At 43.1% G+C, this 27,135-nt stretch overlaps 1 protein-coding gene across 3 annotated transcripts in view; it reads left to right on the top strand.

The window, feature by feature from the left end:
- The window catches only part of pdzrn3b (PDZ domain containing RING finger 3b), a 95,790-nt gene that overhangs the window by 52,174 nt on the left and 16,481 nt on the right, over positions 1 to 27,135 (top strand). The window contains exon 1 of one of the 3 annotated variants that reach the window (XM_010734939.3): positions 23,894 to 24,214. The exons of the other annotated variants lie outside the window; for them this stretch is intronic. Coding sequence (XP_010733241.1) covers positions 24,146 to 24,214 — 69 coding nt within the window. The 5' untranslated portion in view covers positions 23,894 to 24,145. Of the gene's footprint in view, positions 1 to 23,893; positions 24,215 to 27,135 lie in introns of those variants that run through there. 3 annotated transcript variants of the gene reach the window in all.

The following is a 27,135-nucleotide window of genomic DNA, read 5'->3' as shown; positions in this document are numbered from 1 at the left end:
AGCCAGGCTGTTCTAACTAAGAGATCCTGGGTTTAACAAGAGTGCCAACACACAGAGCTGTGTAGCTCGCCTTTAATTTAACTCCACTGGACTGCAGCTGGAGGAAGCCCTGTTCGATGGATACAAATCCACTGTTAGTACATTGTGTAAACCACCCTACAGAGGGTGCATTCCTCTTCCACCAGGGCAGGGATTGGTTGGAGAATCCTTCACCCTATTTAAAAGCATTCATCGAACAAGCTTTGAATCTGATGGGGGTTACGCTCTTGCGTAGGTTGCGAAATGAACAAATACGACCAGAGTGAAGACCTTTCCAGTCGCCAAATTAAAGTAGGTTTACAGTTTTGTTTATTTCTGCTTAGTTTCACTTCAGCAGTAAGAGACATTGCAGTGATTTAGTACTGCACTTCTTATAAGCTTTAGGGGGTCACAAGAGACATATTAAAGAATGCATCCCACATTTCCCAAAATGCAAGTTGATAGCATCTTTGCTTAGGCCGTTCTCGCCTGATGATAAACTCCTAAATCTTTCCAGACCCATTTTGCAACTGAGCAAACTTCCTGTTTTAAATTGGTAGATGTAATAAGAAATCAAAGTTAAGTTGCAATCTTAAAAGGAAAAAAAAAAAGATTTTAGTTCTGGTTGATATGGTGTCGCTTGTGGTTAGCAGTGGCCAAATAACAAAGAAAATGACTCTTTAAAGAAGCAGTGCAATTACATTGAGAAGCTATGTCTTAAATATAGACCTTTTATGTAAGCAGGTTAGGGCTGGAAGATAATTCTGGCCAGTGGAGGGTTCTCACAATGAAAGAAATACAATAATGTGTCTGTGTGCTGTTCAGTCTGTTTTCACATGCGTATGTGGTTCAGTTTGTATGCACAATCCACTGACTGCTTGTTAGCACAATGTCAGACATGTCCATCAGTAACATCCCTTGGTGCTCCGTAGGTGAGCCCCTAGCTGCAGCTGTGATGCATATTTCACCTCTCCCTCTGTTTACCTCCTCCACCCCCGCTGTTTCTCCATCTCTGATCTCTAATCCTTATTTAATGTATGTGAGCATGCAGTGGGAGAATGTCTCCTGACCTTCTCTTCCTGCCAGCTTTGGTCTGCTTTACAGCACAAAGTTTATGTCACTCGTCTTAGCACTCCCTTCCTTTTAGTAGCACCGCCGAACCTCAGCAGTCGTGGCTGACCTTCTGTACTCACTAAAGAGCGTCAAAGTTTAAGAACAAGACTTCCCTCGTCACCTCTGGCTGTTGGCGAGGCTTTCGCTCCAATATGAGAAATCTAATTCAATTTGCGAGGGTAAGGGCAGGAAGACTGTTATAGGGCTGAGTGACATGAGGGAAAGTGGAAGACAGACGAAGAGAAATCAAGGCCGGATGGGTCTAATCCAGATCTTTCTTATCAGTGCTGACCTCTGGGAGGTCGTGTGTGGATCTTGACCCTCGGGGAGGGGGGCTTCTCTAGGGGGGAGGCTGCCTTTTATTCCCCTGTCTGATCAGACTTCAAAGGCGGTGTGGGGAGTGGCGGTCATCCTTTCTTTCATTTCCAGGAGCTTTGCACTAATCTGTAAGGGCACACCTGATGCCCCTCCCCTCTCTGAATCACACACACACACACACACACACCCAGCCCACCTTTTCCTTCCACTAGGGGGGCTAAATGCTGTGTAATCTGGGTATAAAAGAGCCTTAATCCTCTGCAGTCAGGTCATGTAGTCCTGCACCGTTACCTGAAGCCTGGATAAATTCCCAAGCTCGTTAATTTGTTAATCAGAGCTGGGTTAGAGGAAAGGCCTAGCAGGGATCAGAGGATGAGTCAGAGCAGTTGTTAGATGAAGGGAGAGTTACAACCTCTGACCTTTGCATGAGGGCATGTGTGACACATTTAGTTCTGGATTAATGAAACCGAAAGACATAAGGTTAACAATAGCCTAAATCCCACCACTATGCTTAGTTGTGAGATCAGTTTAGTTGAGGACGTGACAGTTTTTTTGGATTATTGGTTAGATAAAGCAAGCAAAATGTGCTCTGTGCTTTGTTCTTAGTAGTGGAAAGTAAAGGAGTCCTTTGTTACAGCCTGTGTGAATTCAGCAATTGCTCGTTGCAGACAGCCTTTTATAACACTCAGAGAAATGTTTGACAAAAAGGCTCTTTTATCATTCACACAGAAGTTGTAACTTGTTACTCAAAGTTAAAGAGTAACCCACAATCGACGGCTGGGGCTCCTTCAAAGAATAATAGCCCTCTGAGTGGGTCTCGCTTGTTTTTCACTTCAGATCAAGGTTTTTGCATTCTCCCAAAAAAAAAAAAAAAAAAAGCAGCCGCTAATTGGCTAGCTTTGTGAGGTTTGTTAAGGGGCTTTTGTTACGTGAAGAGAAGGATGAGCAGAAACAACAATGCTGAGTGCAAAAGTCAGTGGACTTTTTAGAGCTAGCTGACATTATGTGCCACACGCGTTCCCATTTCCTTTAAGAGATGTTTCCTTTTCTTGATTTTAGCTCGGGGAATACTCGAGGATGTATCATCTTTGAAGCCCGGATGGATTTTTTTCTTTAAGGCACGTTGGGTCACAGGGGCACGATGAGAGCAGGAGACTTGGAAAACATCTTTTTTTCCATTTTTTTTTTTTTTATGTAAGTCCATTGTAACAGGAAAATGAATTTCCACTAACTTCATTTTCAGTCTGCTGGCTCTCAGTAGCATTAGAGTTGATTTGCCAAGGGCCTTTGGAACAGAGAATGTAACAAGAAGTGTTTGGCTTCACAGTGCAGCGCTGGTGTGAACTGCACTCCCTGCCCCGGGCCTGTTCTCCAATTCTTTCCCTGGGAATCTGTGATAGATAAAGATCGATGTGAGGGTTGGAACTGTGCCCCCCTACCTCAACTTCTTGTTTTCTTCCTCCTCCTCCTCCTCCTCATCTACTTCTTCTCCTCCCTTTCTCTAAATCTCAATTTATCTTCTCATGACGAGCGGTAATTACAGCAGCTCCTCAGCCTCACCACCAGAATGAGCTGTTTACATTGGGCCACTTGCCTCTGGCTGCTGTGGCCAGCCTCTCATCCCCCATTGAGCCCAGCAGGAACAGCCACACAGTCACCAAAACGCAACCCAGCGCGACCCAGAGCCCGCCAGGCCCCAGCTCATCCAGGCTCCCACCCAGCCACTTGTGCTCCGCCCAAACCCCACAGAGCTCGTATCAGTCATGTGTTCGCCCTCCTCTTTCTAGTGGCAGCTCGCTACAGTTTGGATTTCCTGCCCAGCTGAAGGATTCATCGAAGGTTTTAGTGTGAAGAGACAGGGCTCAGAGCCAACAGTTCCACTGTTTGCTGTTTTCCTCTGTGTTTTCTATGCCTGAGGGTTGAAGCAGAATGAAAAAACATATTCCCCTGTGCCACTGCTGGGTATAGAGGAGGTATGTTTGTTTACACACAGCTGTTCAGAGCTACGGAGCCTGCACAGGATCCTTCTAGTCGAGTTGATGATGTGTTACGTTGGGTGGGGCCAGGGGGCACCCGCCATTCTCCGGCCCTTGGACCCAGGTGCTTCCTGTCTGCCTGCTGGAAAAGTATGAATGCGCCCGTGATGGGCCAAGTCAACCATGAGCCTTGCGCTGTTGCTGCTGTTGCAATGCCCTGTGGGACCAGCAAAGAGGCTTTAAACATCCAACTGTTTTTTTTTTTTTCCTCCCTCTTTATTTTTCTACTTTTCCACCTCCCACGCTCTCTGCTGTTCTCTTGGACTCTTGTAATAAAACAGATAAATTTGTCACCAACATCTGCAAACAGAGTTAAATGTTAAACAGGGAGCTTTGCATTTCTCATCATAGAGTGTGTGTGTGTGTGTGTGTGTGTGTGTGTGTGTGTGTGTGTGTGTGTCTCAGGTGTGGCCTGGAAAAACAAGCCGATTTCATACTTAAATTCCAATTTAGCCCGATAGTGTATTGTTCTGTGTTTGCTTTATTTCTCACATTGTTCTCCAAAGAAGCCCCAGAGTTGTACTCGTACTTGTAATAATCCCAAGACAAAAGAATATTTTGGCAGATGTTTTCACCAATGAGAAGGGATTTACAAGTTATAGTGCCAGCTGTGGCAGTTCTATAAAGTATTTATATGCTCCCTAAAATATGCATTTTATATGTAACCGGAGCTGTTGTCTGTTAAAAGAGCGCAGGTCGACCTGCTGGAGCTGCACGCTACGTGTAGGCTGGGTTTTGTATCAGGATAGAGGCTCAGTTCTGTGAGGATCATTCTTGACTCCTGTCCAGCTGGCCTTGCTCTCGAATGTGAGGCACAACACTAGAGGGATGGAGCGGCCCCTGGTGGCTGCAGTATGCAACTTCAGAGCCATCTCACTCTTCGAGCCAAAAATGATAAGTCAGATAGAAAGGAGAATGTCACGGGTGGTTGTTGTGAATTCTTAGTTTGACGGCTCTCCACGGTAGTTACATTCATTCCCTTCGTTTTACTAGCTGACACACTTTTCCTTACCTGTCATGTCTATGTTTTATGTCTGACACAAAAGCATTTAACCAACAAGCTCTGATTTATGACTCCTCTGAAAGGTGTAATTTGAGGTTTCTGCTGGAAGAAACTGGGTGTCTCCTGGCTGTCAAATCATGCAGGGACTATCCAGCTGTGATCATTTGCATCCTCTTCTGAGCTGACACCCAAAGGTTCAGACTTCTCAACCTGCGGTGAAAGGAATAGGTGACAGAATACATTCGCAACACCTTTTATTCTCCTCTTGCTCCATATCATCAGTCATCAGATGAGTCTGTGTGAGATGACTAAGTGAACAGCGATAATAACGGACAGCCCTGACAGAGGCATGGGAGTACATTAGTCGCTCGTAAAAAGAGCTGATGGCACTTGCTGGCAGGCTGTTCCCCCATTGTCGGACATTTCATTGGCCTCCCCCCTGAGGGTATCTCCATGGCGATGGCTGCAGTTAAGGTGGTGTTTATTTCCAGGTACCTCTGTCTCCTCCGTCCGACGCCAGGAGTCTGCATCTGCTGATAAGGCCGAGTCTGGCTGGAAAGAGACTCAAGGTTAATACTCACAGTCTGGGAGACGTTTGCTTTTTGCTTTAGGGTGAAGTTGTGCGGAAAATTTATTCCCATTTGTTCAGCTGTAACAGCAAAGTAAATGACTGCATTTCCCATAAACTTGTGAACAAGTTTGTGGCAGGGAGAGCAGCGCTTAATAAATCATAAACGTCAAGTTAGAAAACATTCAGAATATTACATATTCTTGTCATGTAAGTCAACACTGCATAATGCACCTATTCTCTGCTGTCTACAAGGAATCAGACAGAACAGTGCGTCAGGGTCAGATAGGGTTACACCCAGCCTGACCCCCAGAGTCATCCCACACCTTGGTGTGAGCAGTGACCTGAGCAATGACTGGCCAAGGTCAGTAACAGTTCACGTTTGTCCCTGTCCTCCTCGCTGCCCCCGTCCATGGCACTCCGTTTAGGACTTCGATCTCTGCTGCACTGCAAAGGTTCAGGCGGTTCAGCGAAGCTCCGATGGGGTCTTTCTGAGCGAGAGGGCTGGTGAATATTTACGGCCGCACTGTGGCAGGCAACTGTGACCCACTTTTAAAGTTGGCTTGCATACCATAACTTTTATAGATATTATCATGTGACGCACTGCAGAAAACATTGACATTCAAGACTTTAATTTTCCACCTGAATGGGTTAAGGGATTTGTATTTGGTTCTGTGCCGGGTCTAGATGTGCAGATAGGGCAGGGAAAGACGGTTCTAGAGCCAGCTGTGGAAACAGAAGATAGCGAGTGAGCCAACGAGGAAGTGAAAGGGATTTGGTGTGCAGGATCTGCTCAGCTCTGCAGAGATGGAAGTTTTCATTTCCTCAGGATAGCTCTGGCTGTTTGAACAGGTGGGCCAATCCCCCCATGGGGCTGTAAACGCTCCGGCCCCTCTCATGTTGTCCAGTCTGTGCTCTCTCTCTCCTGGGCGTCGCATTCTTCAGTCCACAGTGCAGCTGAGCCTCTGGAGCAGGGAAGCAGCACTAGCACAGATCTCTCTTCCCAGCTCTTTCTTTGCAGGAAAGCCCAAACAGACCCTGCACTAATGCCTTTCGAGTCGCCCTCCTGTCATTGCTGTTATTTCTGCTCCGAGCAGCTGGGCTAAGAGGCATGGAAATGCTTGTTAAATGGGGGGAAAGTGAGCATCTGAACACACTGATTACAGAGGGTGAAGAGGGGTGAGAGCAGTGTGTTTTGGTACATGCTTTGTGTCTTTTCCCCAGGGGCATAGATGCACCCAGACTGAGTCATGCTAGACTGGAGCCATGGCTCCAGCTCCCTAAGCTCCTTTCCCTCTTTTCCCTCCTACCTCTCCTCCCACTGCCGACATAACCAGCTGGGCTCCTGAAACATCCTGACACACACACACACACACACACACACACAGACACACACATGTTGGAGAGGTACTTGATGGGAGGACAGAAGTAGAAGACGGAGGAGTGATGAAATGCCAGAAGGAGTTGGGGCGGGCGGTGTGAGACCCACATTGATATTGATGGCCTGCTGTAGAATCTAGCAGGTAAACACCAGTGTGGCCCCTTCTCCCCCACAGGACAGCTCTCTGGGATTAGGCCACTTGTTGAAGCTGTTTCCACAAATTCTCAGTTTGCTAAAAGCGACACACCTCCCCTCTTACTCTCACTGCATGTCTTGTCTGCTTGTTTATGTTTTTCTCTTCCACGTCCTCTCCCTACCTCTCCTCGTTTCATTTTTCCCCCTTGCTGAACATCTGTGAAAGTCATTACGCCGTCTCTGTTCAACATTTCGAGCAACATGAAAGCAAAAACGGAAAGCTTTGAACACCCTGAATCTCCTTTTGCTGCTCAGCATCAAATGTGTCCACCCCTAGACTTCTTCTTTTTTTTTTCAAATATCACCAGTAGGTGGCGATGTGACTCTTCAGAAGCTCACCCAGGGCTCTCTTTAATAAATAATCTCACTGCCTTGCCCCGATTTGATCCCACATCCCTTCAGCAAAACAATGTCTCGTTACCGCTTTGTGTGATTTTTAAAGGGAAGAAAAAACCTGGATGTCTCAGACAGTTTCTCAACTGCTTGATTCATCTTTCTCTTTTGGGCTGCTTGTCTGCTTATTAATGAGATTAATATATCTGAATGTGGAGCACATACAATCCCCAAAGCTTTAGAAATGTCGGTAGCATGTGCAGAGAAAAGATGGCTTATAAACTGCTTGGTGGATGTTTCACACTGAAGCACAGAGGATAGTAGGTTTTATACAGTATATCTAGTGAAATCCTTGCAAGGCTAGACTGCTATGGATGTTTTCTGTTGCAATATACTCACCACTTTTTCTGCAGTTGAGGATTACAGTCTTCAGGGTAAACTGTATTGACATTTTTCACTCTGAAGGAGCTCTTTCGGAGAATTCAGGTGATTAACTATACGGAAGGTTATAACCTGACACTTTTCGAGATATGTAAGTTTGAAGAGTGAGGGATGGAAATCTGAGATGATGTGACAAAGGTCAGGAGACTGTGTTACAGAGCGGGATGCTCGTTATTAATCCTTTCTGATGTCTTTTTCTTTCTTGCCATCTGTGAATGTTCTGACCTTGTGGACGTAACCCCCCGAGGTGGACATCTCCTTCTATCCTCCTCAAATGACATGACCTCTCTGTCGAACGAGTAGATCAAGTGCTCTCGGCTCTCTGAGGGTTGTTTAGTCTGGAGTGCTGGACGGCAGCTGAACTCTCGATGGCCTCGCTTCTCTCTCGCTGCAAGGGTTTCACTTACTGTGTATGTTTTGCATGGGCGAAGCTGTTTGTTGTTTCGGTGGTGAAATGGGATTGAATGTGAATGTCGGAGAGCGTGCTGATGTGTGTGTTAGTGTGTGTGTGTATGTGTCATAAAGGATGGATTCTACAGTCCTGCTGTAGCATGTATTGGCAGACTATAGCGGCTTGGGGCAGATTTGTGATGTAATCAGAGTTAATCTCTGCCCTGTTGCTTGCTAATCAGCCCCTCAGGGCGGTCAATCCAAGCATGCATGTAAACCTCACTCCCCACACAATACATATATCTGCAGCACTGCCATCCTTCAGCCCCTCCAACTCCCATCTGAACCAGTAATCTCATTACAAAAGCGAGCACACGAGAGAGAACAAAAGCTCCAGTTCACCTGAACCCTCGTACTCATTACACATCAAGAGCGGCATTAGAGCCCGCTGGACGGAGAAAATCACATTCCCGGCTCGGCTCAGGTTGCATAACACGACTATGTGTGTAGCTGAGCTGGTTGTACAGCCACCAGAGCCGGACCTCAAGGCCAAGCCCGCTGATGTAGACTCAGGTTGGGCTGAGTGCCCAATGAGTGAATCAGTTTTCATTCTCAGCTTAAGAGGAAAGACATGAAATAGCATCTGAGTTAGGAAGTTCTTGGCGCTTCCAGTAATATTTCCGCATCTGAATTCTTTTCTGACTAATTGGAAAGGATTATCTGGGATTAATATGCAGTTGAAAGGCTGGTGTGACCTCAGAGGGTTAGTTGAGTTTGCACAATCTTTAATCGTGGATCATTCTGATGGAAAATCTCCTTTTATTGTATAATGGCTTGTTTTTAATGCTGTAACATTTACTGCGTTCCCTATCGATGAAGACAGATAACAGAGGGAGAGAGAGAGAGAGAGAAATCTTTAACAATGGGACATCGCCCTTGAGACTTTTTTGGATCCGGGTTGCCATGGCGACGGTCAGAAACAGGTTGTGTTTCCTTGGTGACTGGGGTCCTGCCTGGCGTGTGCATTAGCTTCATTGTTAACTGTCCTCTCAGATGCTGCCTGCCTGACAGTCTCTTCAACCCATCCACACAAACACACACACACATACACACACACACACACACTTGGAATAAAAAACTTTCACCAAGGTTATTACGGCTGCATCTAATAGGAAAAAGCCTTGTCCATTTCCAGCCTTATTCTTATTCTATTCAATTATCAGTCTCTAAAATACGTCTGTTTTTTCAGAGAAACTCTTCTTGAGGTTTTCCCTGCTCACCTGTTTGTCCCATTAGGAGCCTCTGTGTGGTGAGGCGAAGCGGAAACAACAGCATCAAAGCTGGGGGGTTAGGGAGACACCATGTCAACCTGTGGCTCTCAATTAGGAGAAGGGGAGATATTACCCAGGGATGGCTAATGACAGCCCACTGGGGCCTGGGAGGGGGTGGATGGAATAGACATGTCCAATCATCTTGGTTTTTGACTTGCTTGGGTTTGATTTGGTTTTTTTATGCTTGTTTTTGTCTACCTCAGTCTGAAAAAACCGTGATGGCTTTTTATTTACATTGTGCATTTATTCTTTTGAATCGTTTTTCTTGATTTAAAGTCAGTGATGTACCCAGAGTCCCCTCTGTCACTGAATTAATCAACAGTCTAATCAAGAGCTGCTTACACTTTGCTTACACTGTATAGAATTAAAGTTTGTTTCAGTGCAAAGCCTTTGTGGTCCTGAAAGCTGGACAGGATATTTTCTCTGACAAAAATGCAGTTAAACTGGAAACACACAAGAATGGACCTTTTTTTTGTCTCCAATTCCACTCTAGAGTTCGGCTGATTTTTAAAAAAAAGAAAGAAAGAAAAAATTCAAATCGGTTTGATATTAAGCCGAACACGATACTGGACTGGTAACACTGAATTTTACCACTAGTCACCACATGTCAAGTGTCCAAGTGGAACATAATGAAAACCATAAATGAGAGTGGAGTTTTCCACAACACTTTCCTGTAAATGTTTCACAATAAAAGTCTTGTTAACTTTTAGGAAATTAAGGAAATCTTTCTACTGAAATGCAAACTAGTAATTTGAATTGGATACAGGAAGTGTTGGATTTGCATTAACATTGCAATGCAGTGATTTTAACAGTGCTGAGTGGTTCAAAATGAGATTTCAAACCTCTTCTTTTTAGCTGAATGTATTAGATGGTTAGTTCCCTTTCTAACACAGTAAACAAATGTGATCAGCAGGAGTGACATAACGGTTGTCGAAGACAGGGTTATATTAGAGATGTATTTAGAAGGGCACATGATGGAGTGATTGTTTACTAACTTCCAGGAAAGGTATTTCACAAACTAGTTAGCAACTTACCATGAAGACAGTGCTAACTTTACACCACCATCTGTGATGCTACAACGCTAACACTATGCATGCTGCAGACGGAGCTGAGAGTTTTGTAGTGACATCACTGAGAGCGGCTTCCTGTCTTTTTAGTTTGCTTAGAATGTGTCATAATGACGAATGAGGATTCAGTCTTGGACCGGACATGAAAACAGGAATTGATCCAACTGCCACACTGCATTAAACTCAAAGGAATCATATGTAAAACAAAATGAGGCCAGGTTCTGACGTGCTATCCCAGCCTACCATGATTAAATTAATCTAACAATGACAATGGCATTAACAAATGAACTGGATTAAGTATAGACCAGTTACATCATGGCTGATACCTAATCTGCTTAATCAAGTCAGTGTTGATGCCATCATCGATTCTGTGTATCTTTAGAAACACTGATGCCATGAAGCCTTTTTGGAATGAACATTGTCATTTAAAGATGGAGTTTAGTTGCACACAATCCATTTAATCTGTGCTCAGGGTACGCTCAGGGTGGCCACAGTGTGTCATCGAGCCACTCTTTTGGACCGCCTAAAAAATCCTGGACTGAAAACTGGTTCTAGGTGTAATAGATGGACCAATGCTGGTCCTTTATCTTGAGTTTTCCATTACGAGCTTTACTGTCATCATCAGTTCATCATCAGTCAGGGTTATAACTGGTGTCAGTCAGTTCTCCTGTCTGTATTCTGTGACTGAGTAATCACTGTCTTGTCTGCTTGAATCACCAACAGTAATTAAACCTGTCTTTCCTGTCTACAGTTTTCTGCTTTACATTTTGCTTTTGTATTCAGCTTTGACCCTCAGGTTTGTCAGTGTTATTCAGCTGCCTCACTCTGTGTGATCTGCTGTCCACAGCCACTCACTAGGGCTAGCAGCACAGCCAGCCGTGACTGGCACATAATACCTCCTTACCTCTACCGCTTAACTGCAAAAATCAATCTTTTTTTCCTTGGCTGAGGAACGTCCACTGGCTTGGAAGCAGTCTGAATGATGGTGTGTTAGCTGAGCGCAGTAGATAAGGAAGAAGTCAGTGGTGGACTAAGGAAGGAGTACTTTGTAGTGAGAAGCTTTGACAGAGATAGATGGGGCTGAAAAACCTTAGAGTGTGAGCCTCAATGAAAAGTAAATCTGAGTGGTGTATTTGAACACTGCAAATAGAGGTAGAGAAAGAGAGAGTTTAGCAGCAGTAAAATATTAATTAGATTCCTCTTTGCTTAAGACTTCTGTGTTTGGCATATTAAAGTTGGACTGTGCTGTGCTGTAATTACAACTATGTGGACATTACATCCGTATGAACATCTCATTTCAAATCCAAGGATAATAATATGAATTTCAGCCTACAAAACACTGGAACCCAGCTGCAGACATAAGAACATGAATGAGGTTGGGTACTGATGTGAGAAGTGTGGTCTTACAGTTGACATTTCAATCCAGATAAATGGTGTGGGATGGATGGGTTGAAGTTAAGGGTTCTTTGACTGCTCTGACTATACCCAAACAGTTACCATAAATAAGCATCTCTGCATCTACTTCATGGATTGGCAGAAAACTATGCAAAGATGTGAATCCAAATCTTTGGTGATCCTCATACTTTTCTTGTAGTGTCACCAGCTGATCAATTCACCTTCTGTCCAGTGCTTTGGTTCATGACCAAATGCTTGCAGTATGCATTCCCATCAGCCTTAACTATACTTTGTGTTTACTGCTAATTAGCAAATGTTAGCATACTGATACGCAAACTAGGGTGGTGACTATATAATAATATATATATATATATAGATTTATACCAGTTATACCAGTCATGTTGATTTGCCAGTATCTACAAAAACAGTGAATTGAAATCAGTCAATTATGGCTTGAGAAATGTGGTGCCAAGAATCCGCATAACAACTTGTAAAGTTCTGGAAACAAAAGACGGGTCGACAGTTTTTGTGCAAACGAAACTAGTAATGTGTTTTATCAATGCCAGGTAATGACACAAAGTTATCATCTTTGTTAAATCCTTTTTGTTGAAACCAGTGCTGTCCTGGCTGCTTTTGTAGCATCACTGAAGGATCCATAGGTCCGTCCTTACACACTTGACTGTTGTGTTGCAGTAGCCATCTGCTCTGCCCTCTTATTGTTATTAAGTTTTTGAAAGGCAGAGGGTCGGAGTCACCTGCTGTGTGGGGGACTATTCTGTGGTCACAGACCTCTCACCTCAGTCGCCTCTCAACGTGTCCCCTATGTCCCCTGGCAGGTTGTTTGTGTCACAGCTTGACTGACAGGTACAAAGTAACCAGTGTGTGCTCTGGGCTCCTAAACTCGCCCCTGTCACTCAGCTGTCCCAGGACAATGCCCGACTGTCCCACCCGCTTGACCTGCCTCTTTGTGTCTTTATTGAATTACGGCACAAGTTGGTTTCTGTGCACTCCTGCAGTAATTGAAAACATGTGATTAAAAAAAGGCAAGGATGTGCACCACTGAATGTGACTCCATCCAAAGGGAGTGCCGGTCAAATGGAGCCTGTGAAAGATGATACGGCATGTGGCATCCTCATTATGAGGACTTAAACGTCTCCTTTGTAGGTGTTAAGACAAGTGATGGGATTTTTGAAGGGATTGTGCCGACCTCAAAATGAAGTCATGTTCCACCGGTCTGCTGCAGACACAGTGAAGCCTTTTAAAGTGCCTCCTCACTCTTGGACTTGTCAGGATGTCTGCTGGGAAACAGAAAGGCTGTTTTACTTTGTCTTGCTACTGCACTGAGTGTAGGGATTTGAAAAAGGTCTACAAAGTCCAGTTATGCTGGATTATCTGAGATACTTTGTTTTTATTTTATATAACCTAATAATCTACCCATCATCGGGTAGAATGGATATTTCTTGATCCACTGGATGTCAATAATTAATTGTTACTCAATAAAGTCTTTTGATAATCAATCTTTTAGGCAATTTTCCAAGCAATAATGGCAAACTTATCTTGTCTTCCATTAGAGTCATTTGAACACATTTGGCTATCCACTGTTTCCTGATGTTTTATTGTCTAAATGATTTATCTAGTAATCATTAAAATAAATGTCAAATTCATCAAAAATGGTAACCATCATGAGTTGCTTCCCTAATTAATTATTAATAATTAACACAGTAGGGGTACAGGGGGTTGATTTCTTTTCATAAAATGGTGAATAACACCAAATGAGCACTCCCAAGCTCCCAAGTTGACATCATAAAAATTGCTGGTTTTGTCCAACCAATGGCAAAATATCCAGTTTACAATAATATAAAAAGGGACCCGCAAAGGTTGGCTAATTAAATTGCAAAAATGATTCATTTATTATCAAAGTTGTTGCTGACTGAATTTCTGTTGGTTGTTCGACAATTGTGTTTCAGCACTGCACTGTAGTTTCATCGAAGGTAACCAGGTGATTCTTGTTTCTTTAAATATCCACTTTCTAATAAGTTGTTCCTGTCAAGTTGGACTGAAGGGTGGCCTGTACCAGCTGAAAGACACGTGTTCTCGCAAAGTGGGACAAAGGCTAGGTATGCCATTAATGGGGGGATGGGGTTATCCTTGGGCATTATTTCACACATCTATATCTGTCTACAGTGGCCCCCTTCTGTCAAGAAGTAAACCACCACAGGCAAAGATGATGTCTAGGTATAGACACACTCTCAGGAGAAAGCAGAGTGGGGGTAAGGTGCATAATTGTTGCTTTCGGGGAGTGTCCAGGCTCATGAATGTGTGCTCTGTTCTCATTACTACCCTTGATTACCTTAATCCTCCGTATGAACTCAGGCCTGTCACACGCACCAAGGGATCTGAGAGGTCAAAGATCAAACCATCCCCCCTGCTCGCTCCTAAAATCATGGTCTCCTCATTAAACCACAGCCATCTCTCTATCTTTCCCTTCTCTCCATCCTTTTCTCTGCATTTACCCCCCTGTGGCTGCTCCCTCCATCCTCTATTCCCTTCTGTCTGTTGCTCTTTTGTCTTTCTTTCCCCTTGCTCCTCTGCTCTGCTCAACAGAGAGGACGGTTCTCTCTCTCCCTGCCTCTCTTAATGGACTGGCTCCTCTTAACATCACCACAGCATTGTACTCTGCAAAGGCAGCATTTGCAGGGTACTCCAGCGCAAATGAAGTTGGTACGAGATGGAAATTACAGGCTTGGGTTCCTTTTTAAAAGCATGCTACCGTTTTTCAAATTCAGCCTCCCATTCCCTTTCTAAATGGAATGGGAGGCTGAATTTGCAGTTCTTGTTATTTTCAATAAAGCACTCCTTGTGAAGGTGTGTTGGTGGAACCAGTGCTGGAGAAATTATATTTGAGTTAATGATGCTCAGAGCATCAAAGGAGAGACCTGCACTTCGGACCATTTTCTAGTTCCCAGTTTGATGTGAAGTACACTGAGCCCACCAACTGAATCAGAAAGGAAATGTTTTCAACCAGAGCCTCATATTGACATTTGTATTTTCGTTTTATTCTGACAGCTAAATGTGTCACCATAATTGTAGCATATAATGTCTCTCATATTGAAAGACGTACCGTGCTAATAAAAGGCCTCATTATGATCCACTGAGTTGTTTGGTAAAGGTTATAATGCACGTGTTTATTTGGAAAATAAACAGGAAAATAAGAAAACAAACATCTTTTTGCAGCTGACATTTCCATTCTCATTTTAATCCACAACTCTGTGCATGTTTCGCCTAACATTGCTGAATAACATATTAGCACACTAAATGCTCTTATTTGCACCCTAAAAACCACTTTACATGATAATTTCTGTACATCTATTGACATGTGTCGCTAATTAATTTTCCATTCGTGCTAATGGCATTAGCATTTCCCTCGTTAAAACCCCCACTGTTCTGGGCAGTCATTAGATCAGTAGTGCAGAATGGGGACATTGTACACGCTTGGATTGTGCCATGTGCCATGGGAAGCATTTGAGTGGAGTTTATTGGCAAAATTCAATTCATTACAGACTACTCATGCCTGTTGCATAATCACTACCATAAAGTCCTGCAACAATCATACTGCTACTTGCTTCTATAGCAAATATGTATACTTAATAGTGGTTATACATTTTTAGCAAAATCAGTTTAAACAATGATGCATCCAACAACGATTATAGAATTTATTAAAGGAAATGTGACAGATTTACTTATGTTTTAAAATCAGTTTCAGTTTAAGCTTTACTGATTTTTCTTTTTCAACCAGAACAGTAGACTTTCTTTTAAATCTTCTTTTAAACCCCAAACTCTGGGGCTATATGGATTGGATAAAGAGCAAGGACAGATAAGTTGAATTCACCATATCAGTGCTAAATGTGTTCCTCAAAGTCATTTCAACTCTCAAAGTACCAGTGATGGAGAAAATGAAATGAAGTTCATGTAATCTGAAAGGTCAGCCTTCATCATCAAACCTGATTGTCTCAGGTATCCGGTGGGATTTCCTGGTTAATAATGATATCAGAGTGTACAACTCGCAATTTCACACCTCTCAGAAATCCTGGTATAGTTAACGAGTTGGTGTTCTTTGAAACTTCAGTGTCCCCAGCTATTACATTAAGGTTGGAGGCTTACAATATTTAGCTAAATGCTTTTTGATTTGTTGGGAAATCTAATCTGAATAGTCTTTTTTTTTTTAAACTAAATGGTCTGAAGCATTTTTCTTCATGGGAAGGGAACATGAAAAACTGTGACATCGTTAAAGGCTCTCATATCCTGCGCATTAACTTTGCATGTAGCCTAGAGGTTTATTCAGCCACATATGAAGTGGTATCAGTCCAAGTGATGTTCAGAATAAGTGTCATCTGGCAGCCACTGGAGCCTGATACATCTGAAGAGGAGCAAACCTCTCACTATGAATCCGCTGACTGCCTCGACAAAAACAACAGGGAGGCCGTGAATTGGTCCTCACTGCCCATAAGGCCTCTTAGGTCATTGCCTCGGCCTGACTAATGGGCCGGGAGGTCATGCAGCAAAGAGATTTACTGACTGGTCAAGACATCCAGTTAGCATCAACAGCAATTTCATCAAATTCTCGTGGAGTGCTAAAGACGTGAATGTGTGTAAAAATAATATTTCCCCGTCCAGGGTGGAGAACTCATTCATCACAGTTGACTGTGGGCAGTTAAACCCGGTGATCCGTCTGGGTATTGGGACATTTGAGCGATGTCAACCAATATGTCAGTCACTTACCTCTCAATGACCTCAGCTCTCTTGCAGAGCGTTTCATTTGTTAGAGCACTGTAATGTAATGAGATTGAGGGCTGCTGAACATGGACCTTTAGCTATAACTCACTCTTCAGAACCTTTCACTCAAACAAGTTGACATATTCCCTCTTTCCACTAAAGAAACTAAACCAAATTTACCGTAACGTGTAGACATTGTCAAGGGGGCCTGCTATTTCCAGTTATTTCCTCTCTTCAGGGAGAACCTCTAAATGTCAGCTCTGCTCTCGAGGTGATAATAGGTTGCAGGTTCCTTCTGCAGTGCAAGCAGTGCTGTCAGTGGCCATTGGTGAACCAAAGTTATCACGTGGGGAGAAGATGTAATTCACAGGGAACTGGAATCAGCTGTAAGAAATGGGTACTGAACCAGCAGGTATTGTAGAGCTTTGAAGAACTGGGATATACAATGTGACACATTAGGACAGGGAAATGATTATATGAAAGAAACAAGCATAGCCGAGCAAACTACAAAATGGAAAGTGAAATATTAGGGGCTCCAACAAAGTGCTGGTCTGTTAGTCGAACAGCATCTGAGACCTTTTCCAACTTTGGAATTAAGAGGGTGTGTTCGACAATTTTTGTAACTTTTTAAGTTCCCTCAAGAGTGTGTTCTGTTTCACTGTCCCTTAGTGGAAAAAAGTCTGACTCATCTGTGACCACGGGACTGGTCTCTGTATCATCCACATCCTTTTGGTGTAGCTGTCTGGCTTGGCCAGCTTACTCTTCTGTTGCTTTAGACAGTTTTGGTTTTATTAAATAGGTAAAAATGGATTGCAAATTTCCAAATTATTTGAAGTCCCCCTGACTTCACCCGGGTGTTTGTTAACCATTCCCTTGTGTGACGTCAGCTGTGACTCTCTTCATGCTAAAAATCTACCAAACTAAAGAGAGAACAGAAAGTCTCAGGTCCAGTTGATGTCCTAGCATAACTTTTATCTATAGCACTTGATAGTTTGCCTTTCATTCATCCCCAAACACACACACAGACTCCATCCACACCATCAAGAGCAAACACCATCAAAGACACTTTGATTTGTGGACAGGAGGAGTTAGGGATCAACCTGCCAACCCTGTGATTAATGGAAGACCCACTCATAAGTGGGTTCAACTCTCAACTGACAGCTGTAAAATGATCATTTAAGAATGAAATGAAAGGCTGTCAACTCCACACCCAAAACTCCTGCCACCCTTCATCCAAGTGATCTGATTGCCTCTCTACAATCGCAGTCCAGAGTCGTTTCACTTCACTCCCTTCTCATCTGCCTTCTTTATCAGCAGTGTGTGCACCCACGCTTCCTTACTCTGCACCCAGTGCAGCTTGAAGGCTTTCATTGGTGACTTTGGCTGCCAGCATGCTCGAGTGATGAAGGCTTGGGGAATTAGCCAGTGACAGAAGTTCTGTGTGGACTTCAGAGTTGGCAGAGTCCTACAGAGAGCCCCAGAGTGCAGTCACATCATCAAGCCCTGCTCTCGGTACAGGAGGGGATGAAATATGAACTCCTTTTAATATCCCGCCTAATAACTGTGTTGACAAGCGCTGTGAGTTACCTTCTGCAGGAATGTCGTGGCATTTGGATAATTAGCTGTAAATAGTATTTTATTATACCTCGCCATCACACAGTAGTGGAGACGTTTTTATAGTAGCAAAGGTGAGGTGGTAATTTTTCTAGCCTTATTATGGAGCTAAATACAGGTCACTCGTGTGTGGTGCTGGGTTGTAGTGCGGTCATCCGGGGACCAGGCCTAGAGAATCACTGCAAGAGCTATTCTGTCCTCACCAGGACCAATTAATTTACACTTAAACTCCTCCCGTCCATGCCTGCATCTTCTTGGCTTCATTTATAAAGCCAGAAAGCTGCTGTCTACTCTTTTTGTGAGAGGTGTTTGTTTTTATTCGAAGAAACTGACAAAAATGTCTTTTTTAAAAAACGTTCCCACAAGTTGGCACAGGGACAGAGGTTCCACTCCGATGAGCACCCACAAAAACTGATAATTGCTTTTGTGTCATAATGTTTGTCTAAACCGCCTCAGTGACCCCATCACAACAAATGCCTGAAGCTGTTTTTTCCAAGCCCAGCTCCCCAAAAAATTAAAGGTGATTTTATTCAACCCGGAGTGAAATTATGTGCATTATACTGTCAGGTTGTTGATAATAGGAGACTGCCTCTGGGAAAAAATCTAAATTGTAAAAATATCTAGTGTCATACATCGAGATTTGTGTGTGACGAGAGCATTATGATAGCATTTTAGCATATTAACATCCCCTCATCCTTAAGTAATTACACTGAAGTGATAGTAATGGCATTATTAGTTGTTTGAGTCTCCAATTAAACTGTTTCGGTGGCTGTCATTCCTGCTGGCTGGGCTCCCTGTTGGCACAGGATCTGGCTCGCAGAGTAAATAGGAGTACAAAGCTGACAGCTGTCTGATAAATTATGCACAGCCCAGTGTTTCAGAGGTGGGTACACACACACCACACACACACACACACACACACACACACACTGATCCTCATGCGCTCAGGCCCCAGCGGTACAGTTGAGAGGAACTGGGGACTCATTAAACTCCTCCACACGTTTAGTTTCTGTCTCTGTCCCCGTTTACTCCTCTGTGGGTTCTGTGTGTCTCTCCGCCTCGTGTGTCTGTCTTCTTCACACCTTATTTTAACATCCCTCCTGTTAGCTCTCACTCCATCTTGCCGTTGGCTCACCTGGTATCTCCATTAACACAGCGGCATTGTAGCTCTAATCTATTCTCATATCCTCTGTAGATTGAAGGGGTGATATGAGGGATCAGAGGGGACTGAGCTATGCCCTAAATCAATCTTCTAATCTCCGTCTATGGTGGACCAAACCTGTTGACTATTGCCTGAGAAAATTCATGCTTCAGAAGTACACCAAATGCACATGTGGAATCTTACTTAAGAAGACATTCATACCACGATCTATTCATTGACTACTTATTAACAACTCTAGATACGATTCTTCTTTTACGACCTATTAAATGTACCCTATAGAGTTTTTGACCACAGGTGGTGCTATAGAGCAGTGTTTGTCTGAGTAGGTCCAGGGTTTATTTATCTTTTTTGCACGAAGACACCCATTGACGAACACCAGCGCGATGACTCGATACACTTTCCTGACGATTATTCTCGCAAACAACAGGTGGCGTCAATGAGTTAAGAAACACAGAAATGCCCTAGCAAAGGCAGAAAATAAGACTTCTAGCAAGTAAACATGAAACAATAGACCGTCAGCTTTGCATAATGTAAAGAGAAGGAAATGTATTCAACACATTTGCTGAATATGTTTGCCACTGGCTGTTTGGAAATTGAGAAAACCACGAATAATGGTGTGTCTATACTGCAGACCCGATGGCTTATTAAAAGATGGGGAAAAAACACCAATTCTATCAGCTACAACTTATAAAGCCTTGATAAGGGGGGGTTCATTAGAAAGTGATGCCCTCGGCTTTGAATGTGTCCAAGTAAAGTCAGAGAAAGGGAAAATTAAAGCATCTGCCTGTTTATGTTATTCAGTGTTTGTGGTTCTGAGGACAGTGGAAAGTCCTCATTTTTTTTGCCTCACCTCAAGTAACATGACGTAAAGTGACGTTAATCCAGCCACTGCTGATGCTCACAACAACAGCATTTTATACAACAGACATTCCCTTCATGGATTTACAATATGTAGCCAATTTAGTTTTCCCCCGTGACTCATCTCCTCCAACCCCCCCCCTCCCTCCCATCCTGCCGTCTGGACAGTGCATTAGAGTCGTGTGAGAGGACCCCGACATCATGCCTTTTCCTTGTGTTATCACTATCAGCCATCGGTGTCCTGTTTCTTCATATGTTGCCACGTTGTCACCTTCTGCAGACTTTGTCTCCACACCCTGTTAAGGCCACCTTTTTTAAAGTCTTCCTCCGTTCTGATCACTGAGGTCTGGCTTCCCACGATGTAGAGATGAATGGCTTTGGCATTTTGCCACGTGGCAGGCTGAAATGTCGAGGTAAGGTTACGTTCATTTCGATGGCTCTGCAGTGGTGCCATCATGTGGACTAAAGACGATGAGGGTCACGTTTATATGCAATTTCTCATTAGTCGCATACTGTTAATCTTCAGAGAGTCAATTAAAGGAGTGAGATATGACATGTCAACTAGTGAGCTTCAGAGGTGCTGGTAGGTGTATTTTGTCTGTCTTTGCACTGAACTATGCTTTCCGTGTTTTATGCTAAGCTAACTGGCTGCAGCTTCATATACAGGCTATTCCTTCAGTTATAGATGCCCAACAGTTTCTGGTTGCAGCTTCTCAAATGTGAGGATGTGCAGCTTTTTTGTGATTTTCTGTGATCGTGCATTTCATATATTTAGGTTTTGGGCTGTTTGTTGGACAGAATAAGCAATTTGAAGTTGATAATCTTGTGATGAATAAGTCAAATCATTAAAGAAAACTTGCATGTTTGTGTGTAGAAGCCATATCCTTCAGGTGAAACTGTCCATTCTTGAAGTTATGTGATGAGCATAAAGGGCTCAGAGGGAGGGAGACAGTGTGTTAGTTATAAACCACACAGGGATGGTGAATGCTGCACCTGATCCCAATGTGGTTCTAGTTAAAGCAATGACTCTTAAACTGGGCCCAGTGGGACGGAGGAACAACACCAGGCGGCCTCTCTGTGAATATGAATGATTCAACCAAGCATAGATCAAATGCACAGGACCCGAGCACCACATTGCTAATTGGGAGGGGATGTAGTAACCTCTAGCCTCCTCGTGTCTAAGAAAAAAAACAAACAAATGTTGATGTTTATTATAACAAACCACATGACATTATTATCTTTTGGTCTCACTCCCACTGAGATAGAAACCTCTGACACTGTGTCACCGTCTAGACCACTAATGAATAAAAGCTGAAGTGTGAGTGTCTCTCCGGTGAGCCCGTTGATCAAACCACACCACAGGGATGGAGAAGACTGGGTTTGTGATCAATGAGGGCAAGAAATTAAATCAGCAACGATAAAATTAAATCTCTGAACACAATGATGGACAGCGTGCAGACTCGTTGTTGAACAGGTCTCCATTTACCTTCTCTGCTCCATATTTTACCGCTGCCAGTTATTCATGAATACGCACATTCTGTCTGCGACAGCTGCCTTAACCTTTAGTGCAGTTGTTCGTATCAGAGCTCTGTCTCCGTTTTGATTTTGTGAATGGGATAATCTCAGTGTGAAAGAAAGATTAGCCGCGCAAGAGCGCCGGCTAAAACTCTCCACTGATCCCAGCCCCAGGCACAACAGTACAGCTAATGTGAGCGTAGAATTAGTCTTCATGCTACACTGGATGAAAGTTTGAGTCTTGCACCCGGACAAGCAAAGCCCGCAGTAATTATGAATGATTGTTAAGTTCACACAGACATCTTCAAAGTTTGCCCGAGGCAAATTTTTGCCACCACCACTTTTTCCGCCTCAAGGATCTTATTTTAAGATCTTTTTTTTATAAGTTTGTCCGGTATTCTCTGCGGTTAAGGTTGTGGGAAAACGATGAGAATGTATTTGAAGACAGCTACTGGTTTATAGCTCCTTGGGCAGAATACAAACACAGAGATTAAATGGAAAAATTAAATCTCATTAGCCGAATTCCCATCCAAGTGTTTTTAGAAATTTTATTAGAAATGAAAGAATCTGAACAGAAATGGCAAATTCTTATAAAATTTTAAAAACTTTGCTCAAGGCAGGACTGTCTATCTGGCCAATACATTGACATGAATTTGACTTGATATTCAAACCAGTGGGAGCGCATTTAAGAAAATGATTTATCAGTGTTTGTTGCCAATAAATGTGATTTATGAGTCTACCAAAACCTTCTAGAAATTCTGCACATACTGTTTTACCAATGTACAATGATGTTGAGTTGCAACTTGTGGATACAGGGCCATCAATTTGTGCTATTTACACACCTTAGTGGAATAATCGATTGGTCAATTATGGCATTCTGTTATTTCTGAATAATGATCTGTTACTGGAATAAGACTGTTGCTATGACGCAGTTCTGATCATCTCCTCATAGTCTTGAGGACCACAGACGACACAATAAAATCATTTTTAGATCAATATTTTCTGCCAAACTATTGATTTCTTGAGTAAATAGCCATGTAATAAGCAGGGTCAGAGTTTATTTCACAATAATGAGCGGCTCCCTGTACATTATCCCTTAAATAACACATTACTGAGTAAATTTCTTTGTTTGAAGTATGGCCGACATTAGCTGACGTCATAGAGCAGCTACCCTCTTGGCTTGTTTTTTTTTTATTCATGTAGTTTTATGTCGCCTTCAGGCTTCACATTTTCTTTTTCTGTGGCATTTGAAAAAAAATTAGCATAAAATTTTCATGACATTTGACTGGAAACCTTCCAGCCTCGCTATGAATGCGGCTGTCTGGGAAAGGCGCTCAAGCTGTGGAAGTGCTGATAGATAGGGATCAGTGGACACATCTGGCAAGAGGAAATACCACTATCACCAGCAGTCAGGGTTTCTCCCACAGGACCATCCCCCTCATGCCATGAAATCTATCCAGGTATGTGGCTTAGCACCGTAGACTTCAATGAAGTAATCCTTCGTATTTCACACAACGAGAGTAGGATCAAATCGTGAAGGAAGACATCACAGGGTCAAACACTGCCCTCTGGCTGCAGGGGCATTGAGACTGTATCACATCCGCCTGTAGAAATGTTGTGTTCCATCTCTGACCTCTACAATCCAACAGATTATAACCAGCGTTTGTTGCCCTCCTTGCCCCTAATAGACATTTATCTTTAGTTGACTGTGGCACCAGAACAGAACAGGACAGATGCCAGGTCTGGCTTATGCAGCCATTCCCGTTCATCACAGCGGACATGAAGAAGGACCCAGAGATCTGTACTGTACACCACGCAAAGGATGCTCTGCTGGGTAAAGCTTTTCTGGCTGCACTGGAGAAGGCCAGCATAAATATTTATCTGGTTTATTTGTTTCCCCTTGGCTTGTGTGTTTGGAGAGAAATTTGTGATGAAAGAATGCTCAGTGTCTCTCTCTACTGGATTAGTATAGCAGAGGTCACCAAGTGCTAATTTAACTGGGGCACAGAAAGGGTATGCTGCGACAAAGCTGCAGAGCATAGCTTCAGATACATGTCACAAATGTATGTTGGTTAAGTCTGGAGCTGTTAACAAACAAGCAGCTGGGACCCCCTGAGAGAAACATATTAGTCGTGTCATGAAATGAAAAGCCTTTGTGTCACTCAACTTGTTTCCGAACAATAGATCCGATGATGCTTATTAATTAAAAAGAAGACTTCATTTCGCATGATGTCAGCCTCTTTGGTCAACCCAAAAGAGTTGGCCCCCCCGTCATGAATAATCAATGAGCAGCTGCTTAATAAACATGAGGGGGTGTATATAACTGAGCTCTGGCACTGGCCTCCCCTAAACTCAGCAGCAGGCTGAGAGAGCATCGGAGAGGGAGGGAGCATGTGAAGCGAGGAGGTGGGGGGGGGGCGTGTGTGAGAGAGGGAGACGAGGCTGAGCGGAGAGATACAGCCACAAGCTGGGGGGAAGTCAACACTGTCAGCCAAAGTCGTTGTGTGGCTGTGGAGAAAAGACAGAGCAGGAGCGAGGGAGTCAGTTCAGAGAAGGAGAAGAAGAAGAAGTCTGCTTCTCTCTTCCTGTCTGAGTGGCTGGAGGGGGAGCCTGGATGGTGTGATCTCCTCCACCATGGGATGCAGCCTCTGTACCCTGCAGAAGCCTGAGGAGCATTATAAACTACTCTACAAAGTCTGCCAGGTACTGTGACCAATGATCAGGAAGAGCTTCTGAGACTCTTGTGGGGTTGTTTTCTTTTCTTTTCTTTTTTTTTCTTTTTTTTTTTTTGGTACCATGGTCAGTTTTAGTATTTTATTGTGTTTCCTGACTATCTGTGGGGTCACTTGCTGAGTGGAAGTGGAGTAGAGTGGAGTGGAGTTGTGTTACCGGCTGGAGCTCCTGCAGCTGAGCAGCCTGAACTCTGGTCGCAGGGGTCAGCGAGAGGTGGCGCGCTGTGCTTAAAGGAGGGTGGAGGGGTGTGATGAAGAGGTGACAGCTCTCTCAATGTGTCTGCTAGTGTGTGCGCCGATCACTGCCCACCTCCTCATTGTCGACTGAATGCTGACTCTGAGCTTTCCGGCTGTAACCCCTGTTTGACTTTCACTAAAGTTTATATTTAACACTCTGGTGCTTATTTTGCACATTTTTTTTCCACCAAAGAAAATAGAGCGGGCGTGTTTTAGATGCACCATTAACACGGAGGGGGAATGTTTTCAGCAGAGCAATAACAGAACAGGTTTTATCATTCTTTTTTTGTCTTTTAAACAATTCTTGGATATAAGCCTGATCAGTGCTGGAGCAAAATATTGACAACTTGATCAGGGAAGAATGAACTGATATTCATCAAGCAACACTTTGTTTAAGTTACATAAATGAAAAAATAAGAATTAGTACAAACAGCAAAGTAAACAATCTCAAGACATCAACATAGACTTGTGCTTGGCAGAAAAAATCTGAGAACAATAATCTTTTGTTGCCCTAGTCCTAAATCAATAAACATACATAATATAATATAATACAATATACATAAATACATTCTTTCTTCAAGATATTTCAGTTTGTATGTTGGATTTATTTGGAAAAAATGTGAAAGTTGATCAAGTGCATTTTTTTCTAAGTTCATTGAGCCATCATCTATCTCTCTGTCTAAACCATCTCTGCCCTAAGATGAACTCAGTTTATTGATTTTAGCATTAAGAAGGATGGTGTTTCATGAAACTCTGTGGGTGTTTTATTTGCTCTGTAGCCCAGAAGGAAACCTACAGCATGTTGCCATTCACTGTTCCTGTCAACTTTAATTGAGACAACACACTCACAGTTGATGGTTTATTCTTCTGAGAGTGTTTGGATTCAAGTAGCAGTCCGATCTAATGAGTGAAAACATTGTCCTGTCTGACACAGTCTGTCAGAGTTGGACACTGTCTGCTGTCAGACGTCTTTGAGGCTGTGGTTTCTGTGCCACACTCGAATCTGCTTTTTTTTCCCTCCCTCTTTTCATCCATGATGGATCCCAGCCAAGTGTTATCCCCTTTATCACACCAACTTACATCTCCATTTACTACACAGGGTGCCGGGTGGCTAGTGGCTGGTTAAAATGAACGTAATGATCATGCTCTGTGTGGATCTCTCTCATTATTCTCCCCTAAAAACACAACAGGGGAAGATGGACATCGTGCGTGCACATAGTTTGGCTTTGATCAGCTCTGTTCATGGATAAAAGGAATAAAAGCTTTCAGCTTCTCTCAAAGGAAAGATGGGTGTTGTGGCAGCGGCATAATAAATGGATTATGGGTGCTAAAATTGGGGTCAGAAAGCCTTCCACTTCTCCACCCCCAACCGACCACTAATAACAGCAGAAACATGGTGTATGGAAGAGGGCTGTCACTTCTTTTGTTCGGCTTCCTCTTCGGTCACAGTGTCATCTTGCCTTGTCAATTATCTTGGATTGGCAGGCCGCTCATCTACTCCTGTTTGTCTCCTAGCAGTCTATGACTTTTGTCAGTTACTCGGTCTGCCGCTGTGGCCCTGTAGAAAACGTGCTTTGGGTTTAACATGACAAGCCATTTGTCATTTTGCTGCCCTCCGACAAGCCAATCTACTGGCCCACATGACAGCAGAGATAACACAGATGGTTTCTGGTGCACTGTGATCAATATTGTGTTTTAACAGGTTTATGATAGTGATGGAAGAAATTTGTCATTCCACCCAAGTCTTGCCTGGAAGACTTTTTCCTTCCAGGCTGTAAAGGTGGAAGACTTGAAAATCCTTTTCTTTGGGGGGTTCCAATAATTGTTTTATTACCAGTTACACTGCTTATTACTTCTGTCTGTTGACTGATTCATTGTTCGTTCTATGAAATGTCAGAAAATGGTCGAAAATGTCAGTCACAGCTTTGCAGAGCCCAAGGTGATGTCTTCAAATGTTACTTTACTTATAAATGACTTAAAGAATGAATTCATAATCAAAATAGTTTTGTTGAAATAGTTGATTGATTGACCAATCGTTGCAGCTCTATTTTTTCTGTCATTCTGTCAAGAAAAGCTTGAAAGGTATATAAAGGTTTTCCTCCTCACTCAGGTGGAGAGAAGCACAGCTCGAGTTTTGATATCTCTATTTTTGGTCCTCATCACCAGGCAGAGCTGTAGACTTGGATTTGAGTCAGCCTGAAGTTGCCAAAATGAATACTTGTGAGACGTGAAGCAAAATCGTGATCAGTTTTGACTGGTAAAACTCCAAGACTACATGCTTACGCATGTAACTATCTGTCTTTAACACAAAGAGTGACTGAACTACAGGAATAATACAACTCAGTCTGTTTATCCAGTATTATGAGATTTCTTTTTGGCCTTTGGTCAAATATACCACAATGATCAACCTGACACAGCACACATTACAGAGCAGACACTAGCCCAGCCCTCTGACACACTTTGTATGTGTAATTATTACATAGGTCCTACTAGAAGACGTATTCATAACCTACTACTACTACTAATTGATGATGGACAAGTTCATTCACCATCTATGTTTCAGTTTGTGGGTTATTGTAAAGTCTCTGCAGTTGTCACATGATTGTAGCGCAACCTTTATAGTTTCTGCAGGTTTTACAAACATTGAAGTGAATG

This window comes from Larimichthys crocea, chromosome I, assembly GCF_000972845.2.
Source record: "Larimichthys crocea isolate SSNF chromosome I, L_crocea_2.0, whole genome shotgun sequence".
Classification (NCBI taxonomy): Eukaryota; Metazoa; Chordata; class Actinopteri; family Sciaenidae; genus Larimichthys; species Larimichthys crocea.
The sequence above is the reverse complement of the archived record's forward strand: the minus strand, read 5'-3'. Positions and strand labels throughout refer to the sequence as shown.